The sequence below is a fragment of the Candida orthopsilosis genome (assembly GCF_000315875.1).
Source record: "Candida orthopsilosis Co 90-125, chromosome 3 draft sequence".
In the NCBI taxonomy this organism is placed as follows: Eukaryota; Fungi; Ascomycota; class Pichiomycetes; order Serinales; family Debaryomycetaceae; genus Lodderomyces; species Lodderomyces orthopsilosis.
Genome location: NC_018296.1, coordinates 1,033,617 through 1,058,245, shown reverse-complemented (window position 1 = coordinate 1,058,245; position 24,629 = coordinate 1,033,617). Strand labels below are relative to the sequence as shown.

Sequence of the window (24,629 nt, the reverse complement as noted above, 5' to 3'; positions counted from 1 at the left end):
TTACCAGGGTATATTTATGCAAAGGTGTTTTTGGTTGTCTCGTCTGCTCTTTTCAATGGGTTTTCGTTCTTCAAAGCTGATAAATCTTTACAGGGGCTACAGAATCAAATGTTTTCAGTGTTTATGTTTTTTGTTGTTTTTGCTACAATGGTTCACCAACTTCTTCCTCAATATGTTGCGCAAAGAGATGTTTATGAAGTTAGAGAAGCTCCGTCGAGAACGTTCAATTGGTTTACTTTCATCACTGCTCAACTTACTTCGGAAGTTCCATTTCAAATTTTTGTTGGAACTATTGCCTTTTTTTGTTGGTATTATCCAGTTGGATTATACGCCAATGCCGAACCTACTGATTCTGTTAATCAAAGAGGGGTTCTTATGTGGCTCTTCATCATTTGTTTTTATGTGTACACAAGCTTTATGGGGGTTTTGTGTATTTCGTTCATCGAACTAGAAGACAATGCAGCAAATCTTAGTGTTATCTTGTTCACGATGTGCCTAACATTTTGCGGAGTTCTTAAAACTGGAGAAGAGCTTCCGCGGTTTTGGATCTTTATGTATCGTGCAAACCCCATTACTTACTTGGTACAAGGTATGTTAGCGACTGGATTGGCTAATACTTCGGTTCACTGTAGTGATACTGAGTTGTTAACGATTATACCACCAGATGGAAAGTCCTGTTCAGAGTATATGCAACCATATATGAGCACAGCAGGCGGTTATCTTTTGGAAACTAATGGATGTCAATTTTGCAGACTCAGTAGTACTAACCAGTTTTTGCAATCAATTAATGCTATATACAGTCAAAGATGGAGAAACTTGGGACTTGTCATTGCCTTTGTTTTTATCAACGTGTTCTTGGCGGCATTTTTGTATTGGTGGGCCAGAGTTCCTAAAGGAGATAGAGAGAAGTTAAACAAAAAGAAGAAGAAGAAAGAAGAAAAGGAGAATAGATAGGGACTTCCATAGAGTTGGTATAATAGAGATTTTCACTTAGACAATTAATTAATAAACAACCAAATTTGATTGGCTTAAACAAAATTTGTGTTGTTTCTGTAGAAAGCTAAAGAGATATTCAGTTGAGCATCACAGTTACGCGTTGTTGTGTAAAAGTTATTGCAAGTAATGGGTCATTTGCTTGTGTTTAAAGTGATACGGACGTAAAATCTTTATTCCCGTCTCAATTGAGACAGTCGAAAATTTTTTCAGACCCTTTTAGGTAATTAATCCGATATGACATGACACAAACTAAAATGGCACAAAAGATACGATTTGTAAACCGTGTGTCGTTACAATTAAAAGTAGCTGTGAGTATTTGATGCCATACTGTACGTTTTGGTAGACGAATTACTACGCCTATGGGTTGAGCGTAGATGATCATGTTGGGATTAGTCGCTTTGTCGCCTTGTAATTCTCTTTAAGTGATGTGACCAATATCAAGTGGTCATCGAAATTTTCAAGAGTTGACGGATTTGGATGGTGATATGGGTATAAAACGTGTCTTGCATGCGGCTTATACGTTTGAGAATTATGTGAGAATTCTCTTATGGTCTTATTCTTTGTTCTTGTGGTTACCATTCTTCCTCTCTTCATGGGAGATAGTTCTCAAATCCCATTCAGATACTCCTGGTTAGTGTAATCCACTAGATGCAACTGATGTAAAAATGCTTTAGGTCATGCTGTAATCGCAATTCCTTGTACTGCTATTTCATTCTGTAGGTGCATAAATTCCAGAACTTTGACATGAATATGTGAGAGAGCATTTAGTTCAACACGCAGTTGTGTATTTGTGTTGACTGTTTGAGGAGTAACCACAATTGATAAAAACACATCCTTTGGGCCTTTACATACCCCCTCCCCCTCACTGCAACGTTTTGATGCCATTTACCGAGATGCGTGATTGGTGATTATCTTTATAGCTGACTCTCTTTCAAAGCACTTTCTTTCTAACAAAAAATTGTTTCTTTTTCGATCGCATATACACCTAGTAGTCTGAACTAAAAATAGAGATCACTTTGGTTATGGAATTAATTACTCAGTCACCTAAATCCGTGTTAGTCACACAAAATACGTATCTTCTGCGTTCGATCTGGCTTTTACTTTTCAAAGTATTCTGGTTACTGCGCTTGTTTTGTTTAGTGTAATCAAATGTGTCACCAAATGTAGAAACAATAGGAAAAAAAACACCTTGCGTAGTCGGTAGAACTCAGTACCGAAGGGCAGATTCAAAAAAAGATACCCAAAACCAAACACACTCTTAAAAATTGGTACCAAATGACATTTCAAGGTATATATTACAAGCCTTTTCTATCTGGCAGAGGTTACTTATTTATTCACTTGAAGCACTCATAAATTTAATCATTCACCATATATTATATTGTCTACTTTCATGCAAACCAATGTCTGAAAAAGGAATTCGCAAAAGAAATAAACCAACGTTTGTTTGTACAAACTGCAGGCGAAGGAAAATCAGGTGTGATAGAAAAACACCATGCTCATCGTGTGTCAAGTTGAACATTGGATACACTTGTGTTTATGATACGTCATGGAAGGCAGGGGTTGCTGATCTTAACACGACTAATGCAGGACCTCAACGATTATCAATCACGATTCAAGAAATGGAAGAAATGGAATATTTGAGAGCTAGAGTTAACGAACTAGAGAACGTTCTTTTACAACACGAGCAGAAAGCCGAAGAAACCATCCCTGAAAATACCAATAAGCCTTACTTACGAATTCAGTCAATTGCACCTCCGGAGACATCTGTGTCTGCAAATCCAGTTGTGAATCCTGATGATACATTAAACTTCTACACTGGATACACTCCTTTGTATACAAAAAGCAACATTCGAAGAGTAAACTTTGGGCCGCTATCTTGGGTCTCCTTGCTGAAGCGAGACCCTGTATTGTGTCTATCTTGGAGGGAAATCAGTAATGGAGGCTCCTTCCCCTCTATCAATTTAACACAATTGCCATTAACACCAGAAAACATTGCAATCTTGAACACCTATATGACTACTTCAGAAGGAACCTCTTCAAACATGGATGAATTCTTTCGGCGCAAGTATTTGGAAGTTGAAGGTTACGAGGAAACAGTGCCTTATAATTCTCTGGCAAGAATAGGCATGAAAGCGTTAGAAAAAGATTACCTGGGTGGTAAGAATCGCGAAGGCTCCCCAAATAAGCCTACTGATTTCAGGATGTCATTTACCCTGATCAGTCTTGCCAGAACAATTTTTGAGGGTAAGATTAATCCCGAACTACAATTGATTCAGAAAATAAAAGCAATCCTACCCAACAGAAAAGTATTTTGGAATCTTATCGATTTATTTTTCGATAATGTGTATCCTTTTTTCCCATTCATTGATGAAGACTCGTTTAAAAAAGATTTGCAAAGAATATTTGGAAAGGTAGATTATGAGGATAAACAATTCTCTAAAGTAAACGTTTGCAAAAAGTTGGATTTGGCGATAGTTGCCCTTTGCTTCATTTGTTTGAGGATGACATACTTGTCACTATACTCAAATCGTGATGCTGTTAATCGAAGGGTTATCGAATCGCCGGAAATGACTACCACCAAATTCCTTTTCCAAAATCCCATTAACTCTTCAAGCATAGATGTGGCAAACTCTTGCATTCAATGTTTTCAATTCACTAGGAAGTCCAATCTCATTGTTTTTCAAGCAATCTTGTTAATGAGATTTTACAGAGAGATAGCACCTGAAGAGAGTGAGGGTATTGATGGAGGTGATTCACAAGTTGGAACAGCTTTAATCATACAAATGGCGTATTCACTTGGCTTGAACCGCGAGCCTGATTTATTGGATGTTTGCAATGACGAAAAGACAAATCATTTGGGTCGTAAAATCTGGGCGGCGTTAATTGCGGCTGACTTTGAGCATTGCTTGGCAATTGGCAATCCAATAAGCATCCATTCAAAAAACTACGACGTGACCAGACCATTTTTGACGGGTGGGAATAGTAATACCAAAGACGTTGATATGGAGGCAGCAGTTGTGGAAATCTTTAGTTTGATGGATCCTGAAAGGCAACTACTAAGACGGTTGCTTGGCTATGTTTTGGATATGAGAGATGGCGTTGAAATGAATATGATCACCAATGACCTCCACGTTCTTGAAATGGTGATGGACACACAGTACAATGTGTTGCAAAAACACCGCTTGAAAGATGAAATATTCAATTCCAAACACACTAAGCCACGAGTACGGAAGTTTTTGTATTCCGAGAAGGCTCGGAAGTTTTTGGAAACAAAAGTTGCTATCACGTCGTTTTACTATCATATTTATTTGCATTATGAGAAGAAGATGGATACAGAACTTTCGTTCTTTTATTTGACCAAAATGTTGCTAATAGCGACCAATGATGTTATGCCTTATATCGAGGACATAGTGAATGGTTTTTTGAGCTCGGTGGGGTTGTTTTTGAATCCAGTAGTGCAACTTGCCTTACTCAAATCAAATCAAATTTTATTTTCATCCTTTGCTCGTGTCAATGCTATAATATATCAAGCGGAAAAATCAAGAAACCATAGTAACAAATGGACCAATGATGAAAGTTATCGCAGTCACTTTACAAAGTTGAAAGGATTATCAGAGGATCTCAACCACACAATAAAGTTGAAAACCCAGTTGCTTCAAAGGATGGCTCTGCGATACTACTGTGCGTGGAGGATTTCAAAATCTCAAGTTACTTTTCTAAATGTGTTGACAGGGAACGAATTTTACGATAAACACTACCAACAATTGAAAAGAATAAAGGGATTTCAATTCACGTCCGCACAGTTGGATACATTTGCTTCCGTAATTGGTGAATTGAAAATGGTATTGTTGAAAACCTTAAATTTCGAGGATGTAGAAGACTTGAGCACGCCAGATTTGGCAGAAGACAAACTGAATGATGTGCAAGACCTCAATTTTGAGCAACAACCCGCAGATACAAATCAAAGTCGGGACAGGGAACCCAGTGAACCCAGTGTACCTCTTAGAACTGGGTTGACTCCACTTACATATTTGAATGAGGAGGTACCAGCTGAACTACTCAACGAAAATTTCAATTACATTGATCATATGTGGTTGCTGCATGCGGCAATGAAACAAGATACGAGTCAGTCGTTTGAGAACAATTTGATATCAACATTATTCCCCAATGAAGATTTGAGAAGTATGACTACTAGCTCAGCAACAGGTCCATATAATGAATTTAGTGTCGGCAGTTCTTCTGCTCAACCAGGTGAAAGTTTGGGGTTGACACCGCAGACTGAGCTTCCCATTCAACTGCTGCTGCTGCTGCTGCGAGAAGACCAAATTCACGTTCTGTCAAACATAGGGAGGCAAGCACGGGGTCAAGGGCAGTTACCACTTCCTTCGCTATTTAAAAACAATAATGAACAAGAGGGCATCGATCAGGTGCTTGAAGATGAGGCCAAGTTCCCCTATCATTCATTTTCATGAATACGAAGTTGGTTGTATCTTGATCACATGAGCTTCCCCAATGACTTGTCTGATTTTGATAAATAAATTGCGAGAGAATTTTGAGAGAACTTTTATGCACCCATAGTACCTCTATACTCAGTGGTCATATATGGGCTTTATGTCCTATCTGGATCAATCATCCTTGATGGATTATCGTATCAGACCCAAGTAGAGGCTAAGCAGCTTATATATCTATTTATACACGGTTACTTATTTATTCTTACACAGTTCTCTCCTTTACAAAAATGCCTTTCAAAGCTGCGTGCATGTGACTTTCTTCTAAAGCTCCTCTGTGTGAATTCTGTAAAATTACCACCGCCCCTTCATCTATTATCCTGAAGAGTGTATGAGTCTTATGCAAGTACCACAAATTTCATTGTATACTTTAAAGGGTTTTGAACCGACCAAAAGGTTTCTCGTTGTGATAGATCTCAAAATCTGAAGTATGACGTAATAGCAAAAGAAACTTCTCAGCTTGTGATGAATATTGAAAAAATTATCCAATCAGATGTGGTCATATGCACTCATGACCTGCCTCACAAAGCAAGTAGAGAGCGAGGGACACCACTCCAGCAGCTTTTCAGTCTTAGCCGTGTAGGACTCATGACCACTTTGCGTTAACGCCGAATGTGTGTAACGGAATTAATATTTTTTTATAACCGAATCTCCTAACCCTTTTATTGTTCTTTCAATTCGAAAATACAGTTTGTAAAGTTCTGGATTTGGGTTTAACTCCAGAAAATAAATCCGACGTAGTCACACAAACTCTGGATACATTCATATATGCACACATTTTAGTATCCTAACCGTCGTGCAAAAAGCCTTTAGTCGCTATTAAGATCAACTAACCAACCGTGACCTAAAAAGCAACTATAATATATCATTCTTGTTTTTTCATAGATTATGGCATAGACGAAATCGTTTATAAAGATTACCGATTACTCAACTTTCAGACTTGAAAATAAAACGGCATCAAAGAATTTATACGAATTTCGAGAATTCAACCCAAATTCATTACATCACGGCATGCCCGAAAATAGTGTACGCAAGAGAAACAAGCCGACATTTGTTTGCACAAATTGCAAGCGAAAGAAGATCAAGTGTGACAGAAAGACACCATGCTCGTCGTGTGTTAAATTGAATATTGGGTACACTTGTGTTTATGACACTAGATGGACAACAGCAGGGAAAGACAACAATCATCACAAACAGCTGTCTCGGGGAGCATCATCCAATTCCCTGGATCATCTCGAAGTGGCCCAGTTGAAAGCCAAAGTTGCCGAATTGGAGAGTATTATAGCACAACATAACATGAAGGAAGATGAAGGCGTAACAAAGCCCGATGCCGATTCGGAACCGGTTTACAAAGCCAGTGACACAAGCTACGCACGGGCTCAACCTATCCCACCACCAGAAACACCAGTGACTCCCAATCCAATTGTGAATCCAAAAGATGCTCTCAATTTTTATACGGGGTATACACCCCTTCACATTAAAGGTAATATTCGAAGAGTCAACTTTGGACCATTATCATGGATTGCATTGTTAAAACGGGATCCTGCATTATCATTAGCATGGAAGGATTTGAGCACAAAAGGTTATTTTAGCACCATCAATTTGAGGCAAATGCCATTGACTCCTGAAAACATTGTGATTTTAAATACTCAAATGAGCACTTCAGAAGGTGTATCACCAAATATGGACAAGTATTTTAGGCGCAAGTTTTTGGAAATCGAAGGCTACGATGAGACAATGCCTTACCATTCATTGGCTAGAATCGGGGCCAATAACGGCCAATCCGGTGGTAACGAACAAAAGACAAACGGCAATACTTCAAATAAGCAATCCGATTTCAAAATGTCATTCACACTGATTAGCCTTGCAAGGACAGTATTTGAGGGGAAGATTAACCCAGAATTGCAGCTCATTGAGAAAATCAAAACAATGTTGCCTTCGAAGAAAGTGTTTTGGAGTTTAATTGACTTGTTTTTCAAGAATGTATACCCGTTCTATCCATTTATTGATGAAGACTCATTCAAAAAGGATTTACAAAAGATAGTGGGTAAGGTAGACTACGAAGATAAACCCTTTACCAAAGTCAATATTAGCAAAAAGTTGGACTTGGCGGTGGTTGCCCTTTGTTTTATTTGTTTGAGGATGACGTACTTGTCGCTATATTCTAACAAGGATTCTACTAATAGAAGTATTGTTGATTCACGGGATATGACGTTAACGAAATTTCTTTTCCAAAATCCCATCAATTCGTCTTGTATTGATGTCGCCAATTCTTGTATCCAATGCTTTCATTTCCGAAGAAAGTCCAACCTTAGTGTTTTCCAAGCAATCTTGTACATGAGGTTTTATAGAAATATTGCACCCGAGGAGGGAGATGGAATCGACGGTGGTGACTCTCAGGTTGGCACAGCATTGCTTGTTCAAATGGCCATATCCTTGGGTCTAAATCGCGAACCAGATTTATTGGATGTTTGCAACGATGAGAAAATAAATCACTTGGGTCGTAAGATATGGGCGGCGTTGATTTCCGCCGATTTTGTTTACTGTCTATCCGTTGGCAACCCCACTAGTATTCATCCCCAGCATTACGATGTATCAGAACCATTTTTGACATCCAAAAACAGCAACATTCAGGACATAGAGATGGAGTCGGTAATTACTCAAACATTTGGAGTAGTCGATTCGGATAGGGATCTAGTAAGGCGTTTACTCGGCTATGTGTTGAATATAAGGCATGGAGTTGAAATGAACAAGGTTACCCATAAGTTACACGTTACGGAGCAAATATGGCAAGCAAGATTTAATGTGATGCAGAATCAACAATTGAAGGATGAGATCGACAATTCCAAGCACACCAGACCTGATATAAGAAGGTTCTTGTACATAGAAAAAGCAAGGAAGTTTTTGATAATGAAGATACCAATTACTTCTTTCTACTATCACATATATTTGCATTACGAGAAAATGATGGATACAGAATTATCATTCTTTTACTTGCTGAAGATATTTTTGATCATCACAAATGACCTAATGCCATATATTGAAGATATAATCACTGGGTATTTGAGCTCAGTGGGATTATTTTTGAACCCGTTGGTACAACTCGGGTTGCTCAAGTCAAATGAGATTGTGTTTTCCTGTTTAGTTCGTGTCAACTTCACCATTCATCAATTAGAAACGTCTGAAAGCCATTCTAATAAAGTCAACGAAGATCAACAATATCATGACCATTTCAACACATTGAAAGATATGTCTCGAAACATTACACATACAAGTAAATTGATTACCCTATTGCTCGAAAGAATGGGACTGCGTTATTATTGTGCTTGGAGGATCTCAAAATCACAACTCACACTTTGCAACACGATATCAGGAAAGGAGTTTTATGAAAAGCATGGCCAGAAATTGAAACGTATCAAAGGTTTCCAATTCACTTCAGCACAATTAGATAGATTCAATTTGTTAATTGGGCAACTACGAGAGGCTGTTCAAAAAACTTTAACTTTTGAAGACGGTCAAAACACATCGACACCTGATGTGGTGAAAACAGACTTGGCTGATATTGAAAAATCCTTGAGTGGGGCACAACTTATAGTTCCGGAAGAAACCCCCGATTCGCAAGTTAATGCACTTGACAGGACAAACTTGAATACACCCAATTACACAAACGATGAAACACTAGCTGAATTGACTAGCTTTAATATCAACTATATTGATCATATGTGGCTCCAACATGCAGCATTTCGCAATGATGCTAACCTGTCATTGGAAAACAATTTGATTTCGAATTTGGGAAATAATGACGAATTGCGTAATGCGTCAAATAGCTCCGCTAGAGTGAGCCAGAACGGTTTCGGCGTCCCTGATGCTAATAGTTTAGCTGAAAACTCGGCGATCCAAGGGAACTCAAATAATACTCATCTGCAACAACCTCAATCGCAGGCTCGCCCTGGTCTCCCACCACATTCACAAAGTAATGGATTTATTCCGTTTCCGTCATTATTTGATAACATGCAAGGCCAAGAATGTCTTGATTTTATGCTCGATGCTGGGTTAAAGTATACGTATGACTCATTTTTGTAAGTCAGTGAGGTGTTTTGTATTGCGTGCTGTATACCAACTAGATTATATAGGCAGTGCAGTTTTTAACAGTACAGTTTTTAGAAGACGGTTGTGATTTACAGGTACTGCAGTTTTCTACTTCTCTCGAGTATCGCTCATTATGCAAAATCGAATTTTAATGCAACTGCTTACTATAAGACCAGAAACTAATGCAGTTGCAAAGATGCTCCCATTTCAGGTAGCAAGTTGCCTGGGCTATTTTTTCGCATACGAAAACACAATATCATCACCAAATTTTCCCCTCATGTCGTCTTCATCAACTGATTGTAAACATTCCATTGCAATATCCTCGTTCTCAAACTCAATAAACGACAAGTGTCTCGTGGCAACAAATCTAGCCATTTCAAACCCTGCATAACTTCGAAAGTACTCATCGATTGCTTCCTTGGTGATAAGTGAGGATGAACTGATATTTTGCAATAGAAGTATACGATTTGGTGGCAAGGTCTTCCAGCTTTGAACATCAACTTGACTTTGCTTCTTTGTCTTATTCTTACCAGCAGCAGTCGATTTGGTGATCTTAGTTTTGGATTTGGAATTGGTCTGTGGTTGTTTTTTAATCTTGTGTTCATCATGTCGTACTTTTCTGATACGTTTTAATTCTTTCTTGTCTAGTAGTGTATCGCTATTCAGTTTGGCGAAAGTGACATTTATGCATTTACTAAATAACTCTTGATTATTCAAGCTTTGAATCGCTTTGGATGCATCATCGATGGTCTCAAATGTAACAAATGCTTGTCCTTTGAGTCTGAGGGTTTTAGCAAGGGAAATATTTGTTGGTCTGAATTGCTGGAGGAGGATAGTTAGCACAGATTTCACTTTATTGATTGACACCTTATCATTTATGTTATTAATGTATACCGTTTGTTTGGGTTCGACCGACATATTGCTTGTGGTTCTTCTAGTCGGAGTGTGTTGTCAATGGTACATCATTTTTGTCTTGGTAGTGACGCGAAAATTACAAGTTTGCGACTTTCAATTTTATTTTTCGACAATGTCTTTTTCGAACTGGTTGCAAAAGATTAACAACGTTCGATAACAACACTTATAACTATACAGAAAAAAGAATTAAACATACAGAAACCTTATTGGTATTTGAGATCTTTCTGTGACTATCTTGATTTTGATATCAAAGTTATAGCTAATTAGGTTTTAACATTGATCGAACATTTGCATTATTGACCTTCAAATGGTAGGTTGATATACAAAAAACGAAGCAACATAGAATTTTGAGAGCAGGTAAAGCGTTGCTCATGATGCCATATTCACAACAGCTGCAAATCCATTAATAGATTCAAGATTGTCCTCTGGTCTTTACATGCCGGTAAAATAATTTCTTTTATTCTTCTACAAAGTTGGCATTTACAAGGTCCCTCTCAATCAATCAGCGTCAGCATTAGTGGAAATGTCAAGCTTCACCCTTTCTGAACAAAAGGGTGTTCTTAGATGATGCGTGATTGCCTTGTGTAATTGCATTGCCGAGTTTCGGCAACACTTATCCGAGAACGTTGATGTTCAGCATCCGCCCTCAAAATTCATGAAAACCTTCTGAGTATAAGTCACAAATGCAAGCTTACGCGTAATTCGTAAACAGGTACTGTCGGGTTATATTTGTGTAAATAATTGTGGTAGAAGCTTTACTGTACAATATTATATACGGTTTCCTCGACCAATCAAAAGTGTTCAATTTGTAAGCAACAAAGAATTTAATTTCTTTTTTATTCTCTTCCTTACATTTAACTTTATTCAAATTGCGTTTATTACGTAATCACCTTGCTTTAGTGCCATTCATTTGATGGATGCAAAAGGAGCACAAACGATGTACCAACACAGCACCTGAAAGTCTAGAAGAACCATGTAACTAATGAAGGGCTAGATAGAACGTCCTTGCGATATGGCAATGACCCAAGTGTAAGTATTTTATGTCGTCTACATGGAGCGATGAATGGGGAGCCAAAAGAAATAAAAGCTCCTTCAACAGTGAAGGCATTTTGTAAAACCTCTACCTACAATGATATTATTACTAATTCCTGTGAAATCACAATACAAGTGATAATTGTTGTAGTAGCAGCAGCAGAAGTAGTAGTAGTATTAGCACTGTGTTATTGGGTTATTATTACTTTGTGATGAGTTCTGTCTTACAAAAACTCCTCACTGTATATATATTTTTTTTCTTGATAAAAGAATAGAATACCGTTACTTCATAAAAAAATACAATATAATTATATTGTATATATATAAAAAAAAAGATCAACTTCAAACAATTCATTTCAATTTCCTTTTCGTCATCATTACTGATCTTTTCTTTTCAGCTACTTCCTTATACCAGTTGGACTAGCGATACAATCTTCACAAATAACTAAATCTTTCAACAACGAACATTTTTCAACTACTCGCCATCACATATATAGCTTATCCACAGAATCATGTCATTAGTAGCATTGAAGAACGGTGTTACAAGCGTATTAAACAAGAAGAATGCATCAGATGAAGAGCTTGACAGAGCAAACAGACTCTTGGACAACAATAGCCTACCATATGGTTCAACAGATAATAATACCAACGGTAACGACAGGGCCGCTGAAATAGCAAGAGAAGAAGCAGTGATACACGCAGCAGCTTCAATTGCATCGTCATCAGCAAACAAAGAGGAAGAAGAAGCAAACACGGGTGTGTTGACGAATTTTTTTAATAGGTTTGACCCCAGAGTCATGTCTGATATAATCATTGGTCTAAGTGATGGTTTAACGGTGCCGTTTGCTTTAACTGCTGGTTTATCCTCTTTAGGAGACTCGAAATTGGTCATTACTGGTGGTATGGCCGAGTTGGTATCAGGTGCTATATCTATGGGTTTAGGTGGTTTCTTGGCTGCCAAATCAGAAAGTGAATATTATAATTCACAAGTCAAAAAGGAAAAATTAAGCTTCTTCAAGAAGCCAGAAACAGTCAATCAAGATGCTGCCGAGATCATGTTTGAACTAGGTGCAAGTGAACAAACAATTATAAGCTTTTTAAAAGATTTGGACTCAAAGCCTAAGAATTTAATTGACTTCATCATCAGATTTGGTAGAGGTTTAGAAGAACCAGCTGAAGGAAGAGAATTCACATCAGCTGTTACTATAGGATCAGCATATTTTCTTGGTGGATTTGTACCCCTTCTACCATACTTCTTTACCAATGTCGTCAAAACTGGTTTATTGGTCTCAGTAATTGTTATGTTGATAACATTGTTTATATTTGGTTTCATTAAAACCTCCATATCATTGGGCGATGACTGTGGGAATCACAAAAAGGTTGCCGAGGGCCTCCAAATGGTCGCTGTTGGTTCAGTTGCTGCTGGCGCCGCTTGGGGACTTGTGTACCTTATAGATAGCTGATTTATTAATATGAGATAAAATAGGATATAGAGGGAAGGAATATGTAATACCTCTAATGAATTACCTAGCGAATGAAGCAAATGCTACAACTTTACTTTCGATCTGAAGATGTCAGCTGTTCGGTGTTGCAAAGGAATTGGTAGCTCTTGTAAAGCTTACAAAATTAAGCCAATGAATGTGAGAGAAAATCTGCTTAGAAAAAAAAAGCAGCACACCTCTTGAAAAATAAAGAGCTTGAAAACGGAGATATAGGCAACAAGATTCAATACAATTCGTTCGAAAAACTACATATCCCCGTTGTATAATTCAATAATGTTGAGAATAAGCAATAGAATAACACCAACAACACTCAGGTTTGTGCGATTCAACTATACTTCAACCGCACCACCTACCACTCAAGAATCTACACCAACCAAAACTTCCACATCCACCCCTCAAGAAGAAGAATCATCAACTTCAGTAGCTAGACCTGAATCATCACAATTAAACTTGAAAGATTTGCAAAACAATGTATATGCTAAACCGGCACCTAATAGAAATACCACTTGGACGCAATCACAACAAGCAAGAATAGATGTCATAAGTAAATACCCATATCGTTTCACTCAAAAGGATTTGGCTGAACAACCAAGACCTTATGCTGCTATTGAATTGATTGCTAAAGAACCTATCAGGTATTTGAAACCAGAAGAGGGAAATATTGCTGTTTGTGATGGTAATAGAGGTAGTACTTTGCAAGGACATCCAAAGATTTTCATCAATTTGGATAAGGCTCAAGCTAACACTTGTGGATACTGTGGATTGAGATATGCAAAGGAGGAGTTTAGAGAGGAAATCGAAGCTAAAGGGGAGTTCTAAGCTGAACTGAAGGTATTTAGTGCGCTAATAAACATTTTAAATCATTTCGAACTGATTTAGTGGAGTTATTTGCGCGAGGTAATCATACACATTTCTTGTAATTGTGCAATGGGTTCTATCTGTATATATACTCTCTTTTATGGTAGAACAGAACCAAATGATTACAGAACTTGGTTCGCTGTCAGACTCTCCCAATCCGACGGATACCATCAATGTTGGACATACCAGTTCTTTCAGACGTGAGATATGATGTATGAGAAAGACTCCTATTGATCGTCTGCTAGCGAGGGCAGCTTCGTATTGAATGCAACTATATTCTTTCGTGTCGCTCGTTGTTCATCAGACCCAGTGTTACAGGTTGCAAGCAGTAGTTAATGAAGCAGCACAAAGAAAGGCACATTATGCCTAACTACACCTCCAACACTGTATCCGCATTGGATAGGAGAGTTGCAAAAATGTTTGTTTTGCAACAAAGTTCTTGGGTCCATCGGGAAGCGCCCAAAACGCGTCTAGGCGTTTTTTCAAAATATTCCAATCCACGAATTCACCACGATCTAAAGCCATAGAATAGAAGAAGAACCGCCTGAAATCATGCAAGTAGATAGGGATAGTCAGGTGATAATACTTCCTCGATCAAGCACTGTTGAACTGTCTAGGGAGTACAAAATAATAAACCTACCTGTAACATTGTCATCCGCCGCATCGACACCAACGAAATCATATTTGATACAGGACTCCGAAATATATGAGCTAAACGTGATCAAAGGTGATAACTCCAATTCTAAGTTGAAATTGGGCGATGCTGTGAAATCATTCATATTTGAACCCATACCTGAATCTATAGAGACCAACGAAGAGTCCAGCACAGATGGTGCTCCTCAAGGCGCCGTATTACAATCATGTCATACTATAGTTACATCTCCTTACAACTTCACATACTTGTTAGCTACTATATTTGAAAAGCATGGTGATAAATTTAGTCGATTTCATACATTGGATGATATTAGAGATACTTTACTGAGTTTGGAATTAGGTCATGATTGGGTTTATGATATACCTCGTGCTGTGTTTATGAAAAGTTTAGCTAACATCTGTGAATCGATAGCTGAAGGGGGTAGTGAAGAAAAGGACCTAAAAGAGGGGAATGAAGATATTGGGGATCGATTTTATAAGTATTCTCCCGACAAGAGTATTGCATGGGTGAATTCAAAAGTACTAGCATTAAAACAATGGATACTTCATCTGGATGATAATAGAAAAACAACAAATAGCATAGTGAGCAAAATCAAGAAGGAACTACATGATCCAACCGGGACTGATGATCCGTCAAATGTTCAAAATGAAACCCAGCACGAGCTAACTAATCAAATGGCCTTACTTTATGCAATTGACTATATATGTGATTCGTATGTCCCCATCATAAAACCAAAACTCATTTCCCATTTTGATTACAATTTTACTCAAGTTGACGATTATTTAACCAACTTGGAACAAAAGCAGAAAAACTTGGAAGTTGTTGAAGCAAATATGAATGAAGTGATTACGACGACTGCAAACACCACCAAAGCATCAGTAGCTGCGAAAAAGAATGGTAAAAAGAAACCGGTCAAGAAAGTTGCAGTTGGGAAAGGAGCTCTTGATGGATTCTTCAAAAAAGCATAAAATGTAAGACGAGCTGTTTCATTATATATACACGTGCAACACTGACTATAGACAGAATAATATCTTTTCCTCTACTTCCCTTCCTTATTCAAGTTCTTATAAATGGACAACCCTTGAGCCATAAAGCTGGAAATATCACCAACATTCGAAGGTATAACCACAGTGTTTGATTCTTTAGCCAATTTACCAAACTCTTTAATATACTCTTGAGCAACTTGTAAATTAACTGCTGATTCACCACCAGGAGTTTCCTTAATAGCTTGAGCAATGCGCTTAATACCAATAGCAGTAGCTTCAGCTTTCAATTTAATTTGTTCGGCTTCACCCAATGCCAAATTAATTTGTTCTTGTTTTTCAGCTTCTGATTGTAAGATTATACTTTGTTTTTCACCTTCACTTATATTTATCTTACTTTGTCTATTACCTTCAGATTCCAAAATTTCAGCACGCTTGCTACGCTCAGCGCTAACTTGACGATGCATGGCCTCGATTACATTTTGTGGTGGATGAATATCTCTAATTTCATAACGTAAACATTCAACACCCCAATTCATGGCAGCTTCGTTGATGACTTTATTGATATTTGTGTTTAATTGTTGACGTTCTTTTAAAACTGCATCTAATGTCAAATTACCAATTTCTGATCTCATTGTCGTTTGAGCCAATTGACTAATGGCAAATTGGAAATCTTCAACTCCATAACTGGCTTTATATGGATCAACAACTTTGACATAAAGGACACCATCTAGCTCTAATGATACATTATCTGATGTAATGGCACTTTGAGTTGGGATTTCAATGGCTGATTCCTTCAATGATTGAACATAGGTGATTCGGTCTAATAATGGAATCAAGATAGCCAAACCTGGTGGTAATATACGATGAAATTTACCCATTCTTTCAACAATCCATGCTTGTTGTTGAGGAACAAACTTGACTACTGTGTTGGCAGGTAATGATTTGTTTTGAAAGAAATTGAGTGAAGCTGAAGTTGCCGATGGTGGAGCCATCAACTGTGACATGGAGGTAAAACCTCGATATTGGGTTGAAGTTGATTTAGTGATAGCATTTTGTGATTTAGTTAATGTCCGAGCCACTTGGGACCGTAATATAGTGGATTTAGTCAACATTTGAGGTGTAGGGGTGTAGGTTTGAGGGGGAAAATGACAAATCTTGTCACACGCAATGAAAAAAATTGGCCACTGGGTATTGCCATTGTCGCAGAATATAAATACCGGACACGACATTAAAAGCGACAGTGGTGTACAACACTTGTCAACACCAAGAACCAGGAGGCCAATGGGGATTGGAGTGTTGTAAACTGCACGAATCTTCTCTATGGATAGAGGGAGCAAGTGCTATGACGTCGTCATCTGTCTTGTGAAGGATTACTCCAAAGTGCGCTACCACATGGTATTTCTCAAAAAACTCTTTCATAGTTCATCGCTTGAAAAGATCTAGTTGCAACAACAACTACGACCCAACCTACTCATTTTACATCAACCAGAAGTATACTCGCCTGGCCTCTCTATGTCACGTACAGCAGAAATAACAACCAACCAACGCAACTTCCTTCACTATGCACTTCAAAATAATTTACGATTAAACCCACCTACAAACCGACCATTCCTAGCTCATCGACCAATATCCATATATTTATCCCCTACGGAATATGGCTACGTCGAAGTAAGTTGGGGTAAAACAAAGCTAAGTGTACGAGTCACGGCACAAATTGTGAAACCGTACCCCGATAGACCATTTGAAGGAATCTTCACCATAAATAGCGAAATTTCACCTCAAGCAAGTTTAAAATTCGATACGACGCGGGCACAACAACAAGATGAAACATTGGTATCACGAATTTTGGAGAAAGCAATTCGTCGGTCAAATGCCGTTGATTTGGAAAGTTTGTGTATTATTGCTGGTGATAAAGTTTGGGAATTAGTCGTGGATTTAAATTTTTGGAATTATGATGGAAATTTAATTGATGTGGGATGTTTTGCAACAATGTTGAGCTTGTTGCATTTTCGTAAACCGGACATCTCAATCAATGGAGATGAGATTGTGGTACATGATGAAAATGAACGACAACCAGTTAGTCTAAGCATTTTACATGTGCCTATTTGTCTTACATTTTCATTTTATAATTTATCATCACAAGAAATGAACATCAAGGGAGGAGGGGCTACTGGAGCTACTGGAGCTAATGATGATACTGGTGTGTATCAAGACGGTCCCGATAATGACGAAGAAATTTGTTTGTTTGATGCTGATGCATTGGAAGAAAGTTTACGACAAGGTAGTTTAACGATTACATTGAATAAGAATAGGGAGGTTATTCAATTGAGTAAAAATGGCGGTGTCCCCATCGATGCTCAACAATTGTTGGATTTATGTTTTGAATCAATGAAAATTGTTGATGAATTGACTCAATTGATCAAGACTGAAATTAAACAACATGAAGAAATGAGATATAAAAGAGAGAATTTCAAGATGTTGGAATCAAGTGCAAGTAGGTGAAGATACTTCTTTATACAGTTTGTAGAATATATATACAAACAAAAGTACTTCTACTGCATCTACATTTCTTCAATTGATCTTTATAAAATTTCATTACAATTTATATATTTATACAATATCATCATTACCATTAAATACATCACCTCGACTCTTTTGCAGGTGATCTTTTTTTCTATTACTTGTATATTCATTTGAATCATCAGTATCAATATCAGCTTCAGCATCGGTGTTTAAATCAGAATATGCTTGTAAATATTCAGCATCAGTTTCGAATTCATTAACGAAAGTTGAATCATTACCCAGATCTTCTTCATTATCAAATTCACTCTCCTCGGAGGAATTGATTTTTTGCAAAGTTTCAACAACCTCCAATTTATTTTTATCTGTAGTTGTGGTTGTTCTTATTGAGGATGTTGTTCTGGTGTTGTTGTTGTTCCTGTTGTTGACACATTTCGCTACCGAAGCTTGTACTGGATCATTAGTGATAACAATTGTTGTTGGGTCATCAGCCAATTTCTCAAGTATATCAATTTCAATTGGAATATTGGAATCTTTTCTTGTACGACGTTTTATGTTGGAGTTTTTGATAAAATTTTTCAAACTGATCCCCTTTTTAGGTTTGACCTCACTCAATTGAGATTCTTCATCATCATTACCAATCGGTGAAGTGGATAAAAAGCTATATCCCTTAAAATGAGAATCAACAAATTTATCCAAATTGAAAAAACGTAAAACTCCTGTAACCCCACCAAGAATGAAATTTCCCACCTTGGCAGTACACTTTTTAAAGAAACTAGAAATAATGAATGAATAGAAAAGATATTCCACTGCTAAAATTGCAAGGGCAATACAGAACCCACCAATAACTGCCAATACTAAATGGTTGGCTAAACTCTTGATGAAATTGGCATCACTCATGTGCCACGAGGAACCAGGGGCAATGGCGAAAAACGAATATTGATAACCCTTGTAATTTTGAGGCATCAATACCCGTACCTTACCAGCTTCAGGTATACCCCAACGTTTATATTGTTTCCAAATGACTGATAAAAATAGTGGTCCTGTTGATATCATAATGGTAATGTATGGAACTAACCAATTACGTTGATATTTATGTAACGATTCCATTGCCTTGAGGAAAAATGGATGATTAGGCACACTTCCCATCACATCGTTGGAAATACCAGTTGGTATCGTTTTCCTGACAAAGGCTGGTACTGTCAATAATGGATCCAAACGACGTTCACATCCATCATCCAAATCAATATAAATACCTCCATAATGATATAATGCAAAATATCTTATAGCATCAGCTCTTTGAATATTGTATGGATAGTTATCCCAAGTTTCCAAAAACCAAGGAAATTCTTCACTAATAAACTCTCGTGCCATTTCATCAGTCCACAAGATATATTGATAATCTTCATGTAAATCGATACATGCTTGTTGACCCGGTTTCCAAATTTCAGGTATATTTTCATTTTTATAAGTTTGATGAATAATCTTCGGTATTAATGCCGGTTTATCCAATTTTTGGGAATTTAACTCATAATCGATTAATGCATCAGCAAAAGTATCATCATGTAATAGTGTGAGTAAATCAAATGATAGATATAGAAGGTATATTACAAGAATGACATGTGCGTAGATGATGTATTTCAACTCTTTTCTCATGATGGAATGCGGGGGGAGGAAAGGGATTGTTAGCTTATAGTAGCAATATGACTAAGTTTAATAATGCAAATATGAAATGACTGATAAAGCTGATAATGGAGTAGCTTTATCTGAGTAAGGGTGGGAAGTAGTGAATTGAAAGTTAGCGATTCACTTCTATGGAAAACAAGAAAAAAAATTAAATCTCGTTGTAGTAGTAGTTGTTGTTGTAGTTTGAAGCAATTTCTTAATTCTTGCAATTGTGTAAAAATTAACTTATTGTTGTTGTACTTTTTTTTTTCTCTTCTTTGCTTCTGTTCGTATATCTTGGTACTGACGGGATACAGCAAAAAAATTGTAGATAGATAGTTGATATTGAGATCTGGTAGTGCTTGATCAAAGATTTAGTGTACCAGTAGACCCGATGGTGAGGTAGTTAAAATCTCAATTGAGCTTAGGAAGGAGGTTTGTATGTAGTGGAGGCTGAGTAGCTATGTGTATGTGGAGTGAATGATCTACTCCTAGTCGTGTACTCGTGCAAAATGGATGTAGATGCTAAGCAGTAGCTAAACGTCACCTTTGATATGTGATATACCACTGACTTGCTTAGAAAAAAGTTGACAGATTTGAAGGAAAGGACTGGAAATGTGCTGCCAAAATTCTTATCTTATTACTTGATTGCCCTGGGGATATATGTGATCTGTATGTTTTTTCCCCTGCGTGTGTGCAAATGCTTGGTATGTGACAGAGTTGAAGGAACAAAGTGAGACACTGTTTGTTATTCTAGGAAGTTGAGTTGGGTTAGTTACCTCTGTTTCTTAGTTGGTCTATGCTATATATGTAAATTTTTGGTTGTCAGATTGAAAAGTATGGATTTACAATTGTTAAATATAAAATATCACCCATTACACCACTACACTCATGCACAGGCAATTATAAAATAAATAAAAATAAAAATAAAAGTAACAATTATGAAATGAGATTGTTGTTTGTTGTTTATTGTTTATTGTGTGTGTACTGCATATAGTAGACATTGCCCTTGCTTGTATACAGTACTACAACATACAAAAAAGCGTGTTGTAATAGAGCACAATGTATGAAGTCGTGTTTTGTTTAAGTAATGATACATTACATACAACAATACAATGTTACAATTGTCTAAAACATCAGAGACATACATACATACAAAGAAAGAAGGAATAATAAGTCGAAGCGATTATGTAATGGAACAATAATCACTGAATGAATGATTGACCCGTGCCACACCCAAGTATTACATACGTGCTGGTTTTCTATTGTTATACAAATGTAAACATATCACAAACATCAACCACAATAAACGAAATATTCAAGCAACAGACCACTCGTAAGAAAAGAAGCGATTAAGATATCACCGGACCTTGGTGATGGGATCATATATGAATACGTAAACCTCGATTTATCAACTGCTATTGGACTGAAAGGGAAATATTAATGTATAGCATATAAAGTGACATAATGTAATATCTATACATGTATATGGGTAAATATGTAATTTTCTTTAGTGTTGTAAAAGTCTGATAAGCTTTTCTTGCTTTTATTGTCGTTGTTATTCTTTTTGTTGATGTCTTAAAATTAAATAAGAAACTAATTAAATTTCTTAATTGTCCTCCCCTATCCCCTTTTTGATGTATTGAATGATGTAACCACAATGCATAGAAGTAAAATGAAGTTGAAATTGGAGTATAATGATGGTGCTTTTGTATTCTACATCATCCACTGAAACGGTCAGCCCTAACGCAGCACCACGCAGACCGCAAAAGACATCACCAGCCAAACCACTTTGAAATACACTTCTCATATTGGTATGCCATGTAAGTCACTATAAATCACCAGCTCAACAGTAGTAATAATTACACAAACCAATGACAAAGGAATACTCCGGATATAACGACAAGACATTGATATTCTTTTGTGTTTCACAATATACGTAATAAAAGAAAAGAAATTTTTAACTTACAGTGCAAAAAAAAAGGAAGAAAAAAATTCAAGGCTGTGCTCCTCTATTTACGTCTTTGTAATATATGTGGCTATTATACACGACCCATCAACGCCCAACACTCAACACAAACATCTCGTCTCCCCTCCTTATCTCCACTTAAAATTTGAAAAGTTACAAAAGTATTTACTTCACACCAATGACGAAACCAAATATTAATTTCAACCAACCAGTGCTCAGTAATGGAAGTGTCATAACCTCCTTGAAATTTCAGTTTGTTCCAGTTCAGTCCAATTCAATTTAATCCAATTTAAATCAAATCATCGCAATTGAAATTGAAATTGAATGAGTGAGAGATTAAGGAGATAAGCGAAAAAATGGCTGGTTTTCATTTGTGAAATTGAAAACAAATAATATGCATACATAACCCTAAACTGCAAAACATCATCATCTCTTATAAATTATGCACTTTGCCTCTGAGAGCATCATCATCATTTTTGCTTTCATCTTCTTAAAACATAGTTCAACGTTTCCAATCATTTACTATTTACTAAAATGGTCATTCCTATGTTTGGTTGATGACATAACTTTTTGCCTTCATTCATTATTATTTCACTCTTTTTGTAATTTCATCCTTGCCCTCTTCGTAAACCTTACCAGCAACTGAGGGGAGTCTTTAGAGTTCTTTTGCCATATGGCTCAATCAACAGAATATGACCTAGTTCAATGACACGGCTAATTCTTGTCATACGTCACACCCTACAGTGCTTCTTGGTATCACGGCTTCATCACTATTGCTTTAGCAATCACTTTTCCACCAATGGTGAATTTGCCAAGCTCTTTGGCAATGTACCTTTTTTTTCTTCTTTTCATAGTGCTTACCCCTATTTTGATTTCATACCGTTGTATCATAACACAAACTTGGTGTACTGCATATAATTCTACTTAACATATTTTGTTTTACACCCCCAAATATCAAAATCTCAAAGATTTCCTCGCTACCATAATGACAGAACCTTAGTGAGCCAAGTACTTTGCAAAGCTGCCATTAATTTGCATTTCAACTACGACTCGTATACACGAAAGTCCTCCACAACAGTGACGGCTAAACGTTCCCTATGCTCAACCGCTTTGTTTGGCAGATCATACAGCACAAAATAAAACAGATTTACTAACTCTACGTTTTAACACAATCTCGAAATCTGGTAAATCATTCGCAAAATCAAACTATTCGGAATGACAAAGACAGAGTCAACAAAAACGATTTTTTTTTTTTCAAGTAAGTTGTCATCAAAAGATGAACCCACCAAAGCTATGCTTCTACCACTACTTTGTCGTGAAAAATTATTTGCGTATGTTACACCAAACGGGTTGAAACTAGCCTTTTGCTTCATTTTCAGACCCTCTTCGTCCTTGCTCCTGCATTAATTAGAACACATCAAATTGCTATTGAGAGCAATATTTCAATCACACTCTATATCAACTAATGAGCAACTACTTGAAAAGCATGTGCTTTTCTGTTTTTGTAACTATTGCGTTAGCTTCATTAGTAACTGCAAACGATCTGATATACGACTATATTTGTTTATTTCATTTCATCAATGTTTGTTGTCGTGTGCATCAAAATGAAAATTATTTTCGCGTTTGATTTCCTTGATTTTGTGTTTCTTGTTTCGGAATTAAAGGATTAAAAAATAATGGTACATCAACAAAAAGCGGACAGTAGTTGCGACGGAATCTTTTCCATCTCCCGAATTATTACATTATCCTGAAATCCAAAATAAATGAAGATATTTTATGATCTTTTAAAACCGTTTTAAAGTTTACACTGTTTGGGTTGTTATCTCTAGATTAACTGTGTATAGGAGTTCTAATCGGAGTGTAGATGCGGACGGAGTGTCAATTGATCCGATTACACAAGCCCATCCACCACTGAAAACCGATCCGTTTCTAAGGTCCCTTACGGAAAGGAATAAATGCGGTTCGAAATACATTCTTCGAAGAAAAAAATCAATTAATATAAACTATTAAAAAGAAACCAATTCAAGTGATGAAACTGGCCAAATTATCCGGAAAAAAGCACAACCCCTTGCTGCCTCCCACTCACACCTCTCTCACTCGTGTTCTAGTTACAACTTTGAAGCCAACTCTATTAATTCACCACCACCTACAATCTTAACTTTCTCCTTCACCTCACCTCTTTGTGCCTTTTCAGCAAAATCAACAGCAATTTTACCAACATCTTTAGCATCAATGGACTTAAGCAACCATGACACCCCAGGTAAACTTTGTAAATAAGTAGCTATCTTATGAGGCAATTCATTTCTTTCTTTACCTCGATCGCCATTCAATTGACCTGGTCTCAAAATAATTGTATGATCAAAACCCAAGGCAATTATATCGTCTTCTAATTTACCTTTTGTTTGAAAATACAAGAATGGTGAATTTGCGTTGGCTCCAATTGCAGAAACCAAGACTATTGTCTTGACTCCTATATCTTTAGCCAGTTTTGCTGCTTCGTAATTAATTCCGTAATCAATGGCTTTGAATTTTTCAGCGGATCCAGCTGCTGCTCTAGTGGTTCCAAATGATGAAATATAAGCGTATGGCGCTGATTTGATGTCTTTGATGATATCCGACCATTTGGATGAATCAGCTTCAACAATGGGGTCCAATCTCGATTCAGCTTCAGGAGTGGCAAATTGTGGTTTACGTCTAGTAAGTGTGGTTATCTTGCTCCAATCTTTGGATTTGAGCGCATTTTGAACAACAAAGCCCCCGACTAATCCAGTGGATCCTAATACAAACAAACTCATGATTGATCTGTCTAAATATGTAATGTAGCTATGGTAGGTTTGTGTAGTCGAGAAAGTAAAGTGGAATAGAAACTTGCTGAATGATATTTCTCCTAAGGAGCTAAAAAAAGTGTGGCGGCCAGGAGTGAGGGCAAAATAC

The 24,629-nt window shown here is 37.0% G+C and overlaps 11 protein-coding genes across 11 annotated transcripts; 7 read left to right on the top strand and 4 right to left on the bottom strand. All coding sequences in view use genetic code 12, as the record gives it.

Annotated features, from left to right (window-relative positions):
- Positions 1-108: 108 nt before the first annotated feature.
- CORT_0C04690 (hypothetical protein) lies at positions 109-954 on the top strand (the record flags this gene model as incomplete). Its single annotated transcript, XM_003868699.1, has 1 exon — positions 109-954. The coding sequence occupies one exon, from the start codon at positions 109-111 to the stop codon at positions 952-954; it is 846 nt and encodes a 281-aa protein (XP_003868747.1).
- A 1,442-nt stretch (positions 955-2,396) lies between these two features.
- Positions 2,397-5,468, top strand: CORT_0C04680 (hypothetical protein; the record flags this gene model as incomplete). Its single annotated transcript, XM_003868698.1, has 1 exon — positions 2,397-5,468. One exon carries the CDS (start codon positions 2,397-2,399, stop codon positions 5,466-5,468), a length of 3,072 nt encoding a protein of 1,023 aa, XP_003868746.1.
- A 1,047-nt stretch (positions 5,469-6,515) lies between these two features.
- On the top strand, positions 6,516-9,587 carry CORT_0C04670 (Cta4 zinc cluster transcription factor; the record flags this gene model as incomplete). Its single annotated transcript, XM_003868697.1, has 1 exon — positions 6,516-9,587. One exon carries the CDS (start codon positions 6,516-6,518, stop codon positions 9,585-9,587), a length of 3,072 nt encoding a protein of 1,023 aa, XP_003868745.1.
- A 234-nt stretch (positions 9,588-9,821) lies between these two features.
- On the bottom strand, positions 9,822-10,511 carry CORT_0C04660 (U1A component of the U1 snRNP; the record flags this gene model as incomplete). The annotated part of the gene is made up of 1 exon (XM_003868696.1): positions 9,822-10,511. One exon carries the CDS (start codon positions 10,509-10,511, stop codon positions 9,822-9,824), a length of 690 nt encoding a protein of 229 aa, XP_003868744.1.
- A 1,541-nt stretch (positions 10,512-12,052) lies between these two features.
- Positions 12,053-13,003, top strand: CORT_0C04650 (Ccc1 manganese transporter; the record flags this gene model as incomplete). Its single annotated transcript, XM_003868695.1, has 1 exon — positions 12,053-13,003. The coding sequence occupies one exon, from the start codon at positions 12,053-12,055 to the stop codon at positions 13,001-13,003; it is 951 nt and encodes a 316-aa protein (XP_003868743.1).
- A 312-nt stretch (positions 13,004-13,315) lies between these two features.
- CORT_0C04640 (hypothetical protein) lies at positions 13,316-13,861 on the top strand (the record flags this gene model as incomplete). The annotated part of the gene is made up of 1 exon (XM_003868694.1): positions 13,316-13,861. The coding sequence occupies one exon, from the start codon at positions 13,316-13,318 to the stop codon at positions 13,859-13,861; it is 546 nt and encodes a 181-aa protein (XP_003868742.1).
- A 591-nt stretch (positions 13,862-14,452) lies between these two features.
- Positions 14,453-15,523, top strand: CORT_0C04630 (hypothetical protein; the record flags this gene model as incomplete). The annotated part of the gene is made up of 1 exon (XM_003868693.1): positions 14,453-15,523. The coding sequence occupies one exon, from the start codon at positions 14,453-14,455 to the stop codon at positions 15,521-15,523; it is 1,071 nt and encodes a 356-aa protein (XP_003868741.1).
- A 71-nt stretch (positions 15,524-15,594) lies between these two features.
- CORT_0C04620 (Slp2 protein) lies at positions 15,595-16,770 on the bottom strand (the record flags this gene model as incomplete). Its single annotated transcript, XM_003868692.1, has 1 exon — positions 15,595-16,770. The coding sequence occupies one exon, from the start codon at positions 16,768-16,770 to the stop codon at positions 15,595-15,597; it is 1,176 nt and encodes a 391-aa protein (XP_003868740.1).
- Positions 16,771-17,053: 283 nt separating this feature from the next.
- CORT_0C04610 (hypothetical protein) lies at positions 17,054-18,043 on the top strand (the record flags this gene model as incomplete). Its single annotated transcript, XM_003868691.1, has 1 exon — positions 17,054-18,043. One exon carries the CDS (start codon positions 17,054-17,056, stop codon positions 18,041-18,043), a length of 990 nt encoding a protein of 329 aa, XP_003868739.1.
- Positions 18,044-18,151: 108 nt separating this feature from the next.
- CORT_0C04600 (Mit1 protein) lies at positions 18,152-19,717 on the bottom strand (the record flags this gene model as incomplete). The annotated part of the gene is made up of 1 exon (XM_003868690.1): positions 18,152-19,717. The coding sequence occupies one exon, from the start codon at positions 19,715-19,717 to the stop codon at positions 18,152-18,154; it is 1,566 nt and encodes a 521-aa protein (XP_003868738.1).
- Positions 19,718-23,803: 4,086 nt separating this feature from the next.
- Positions 23,804-24,490, bottom strand: CORT_0C04590 (hypothetical protein; the record flags this gene model as incomplete). The annotated part of the gene is made up of 1 exon (XM_003868689.1): positions 23,804-24,490. One exon carries the CDS (start codon positions 24,488-24,490, stop codon positions 23,804-23,806), a length of 687 nt encoding a protein of 228 aa, XP_003868737.1.
- Positions 24,491-24,629: the final 139 nt, after the last annotated feature.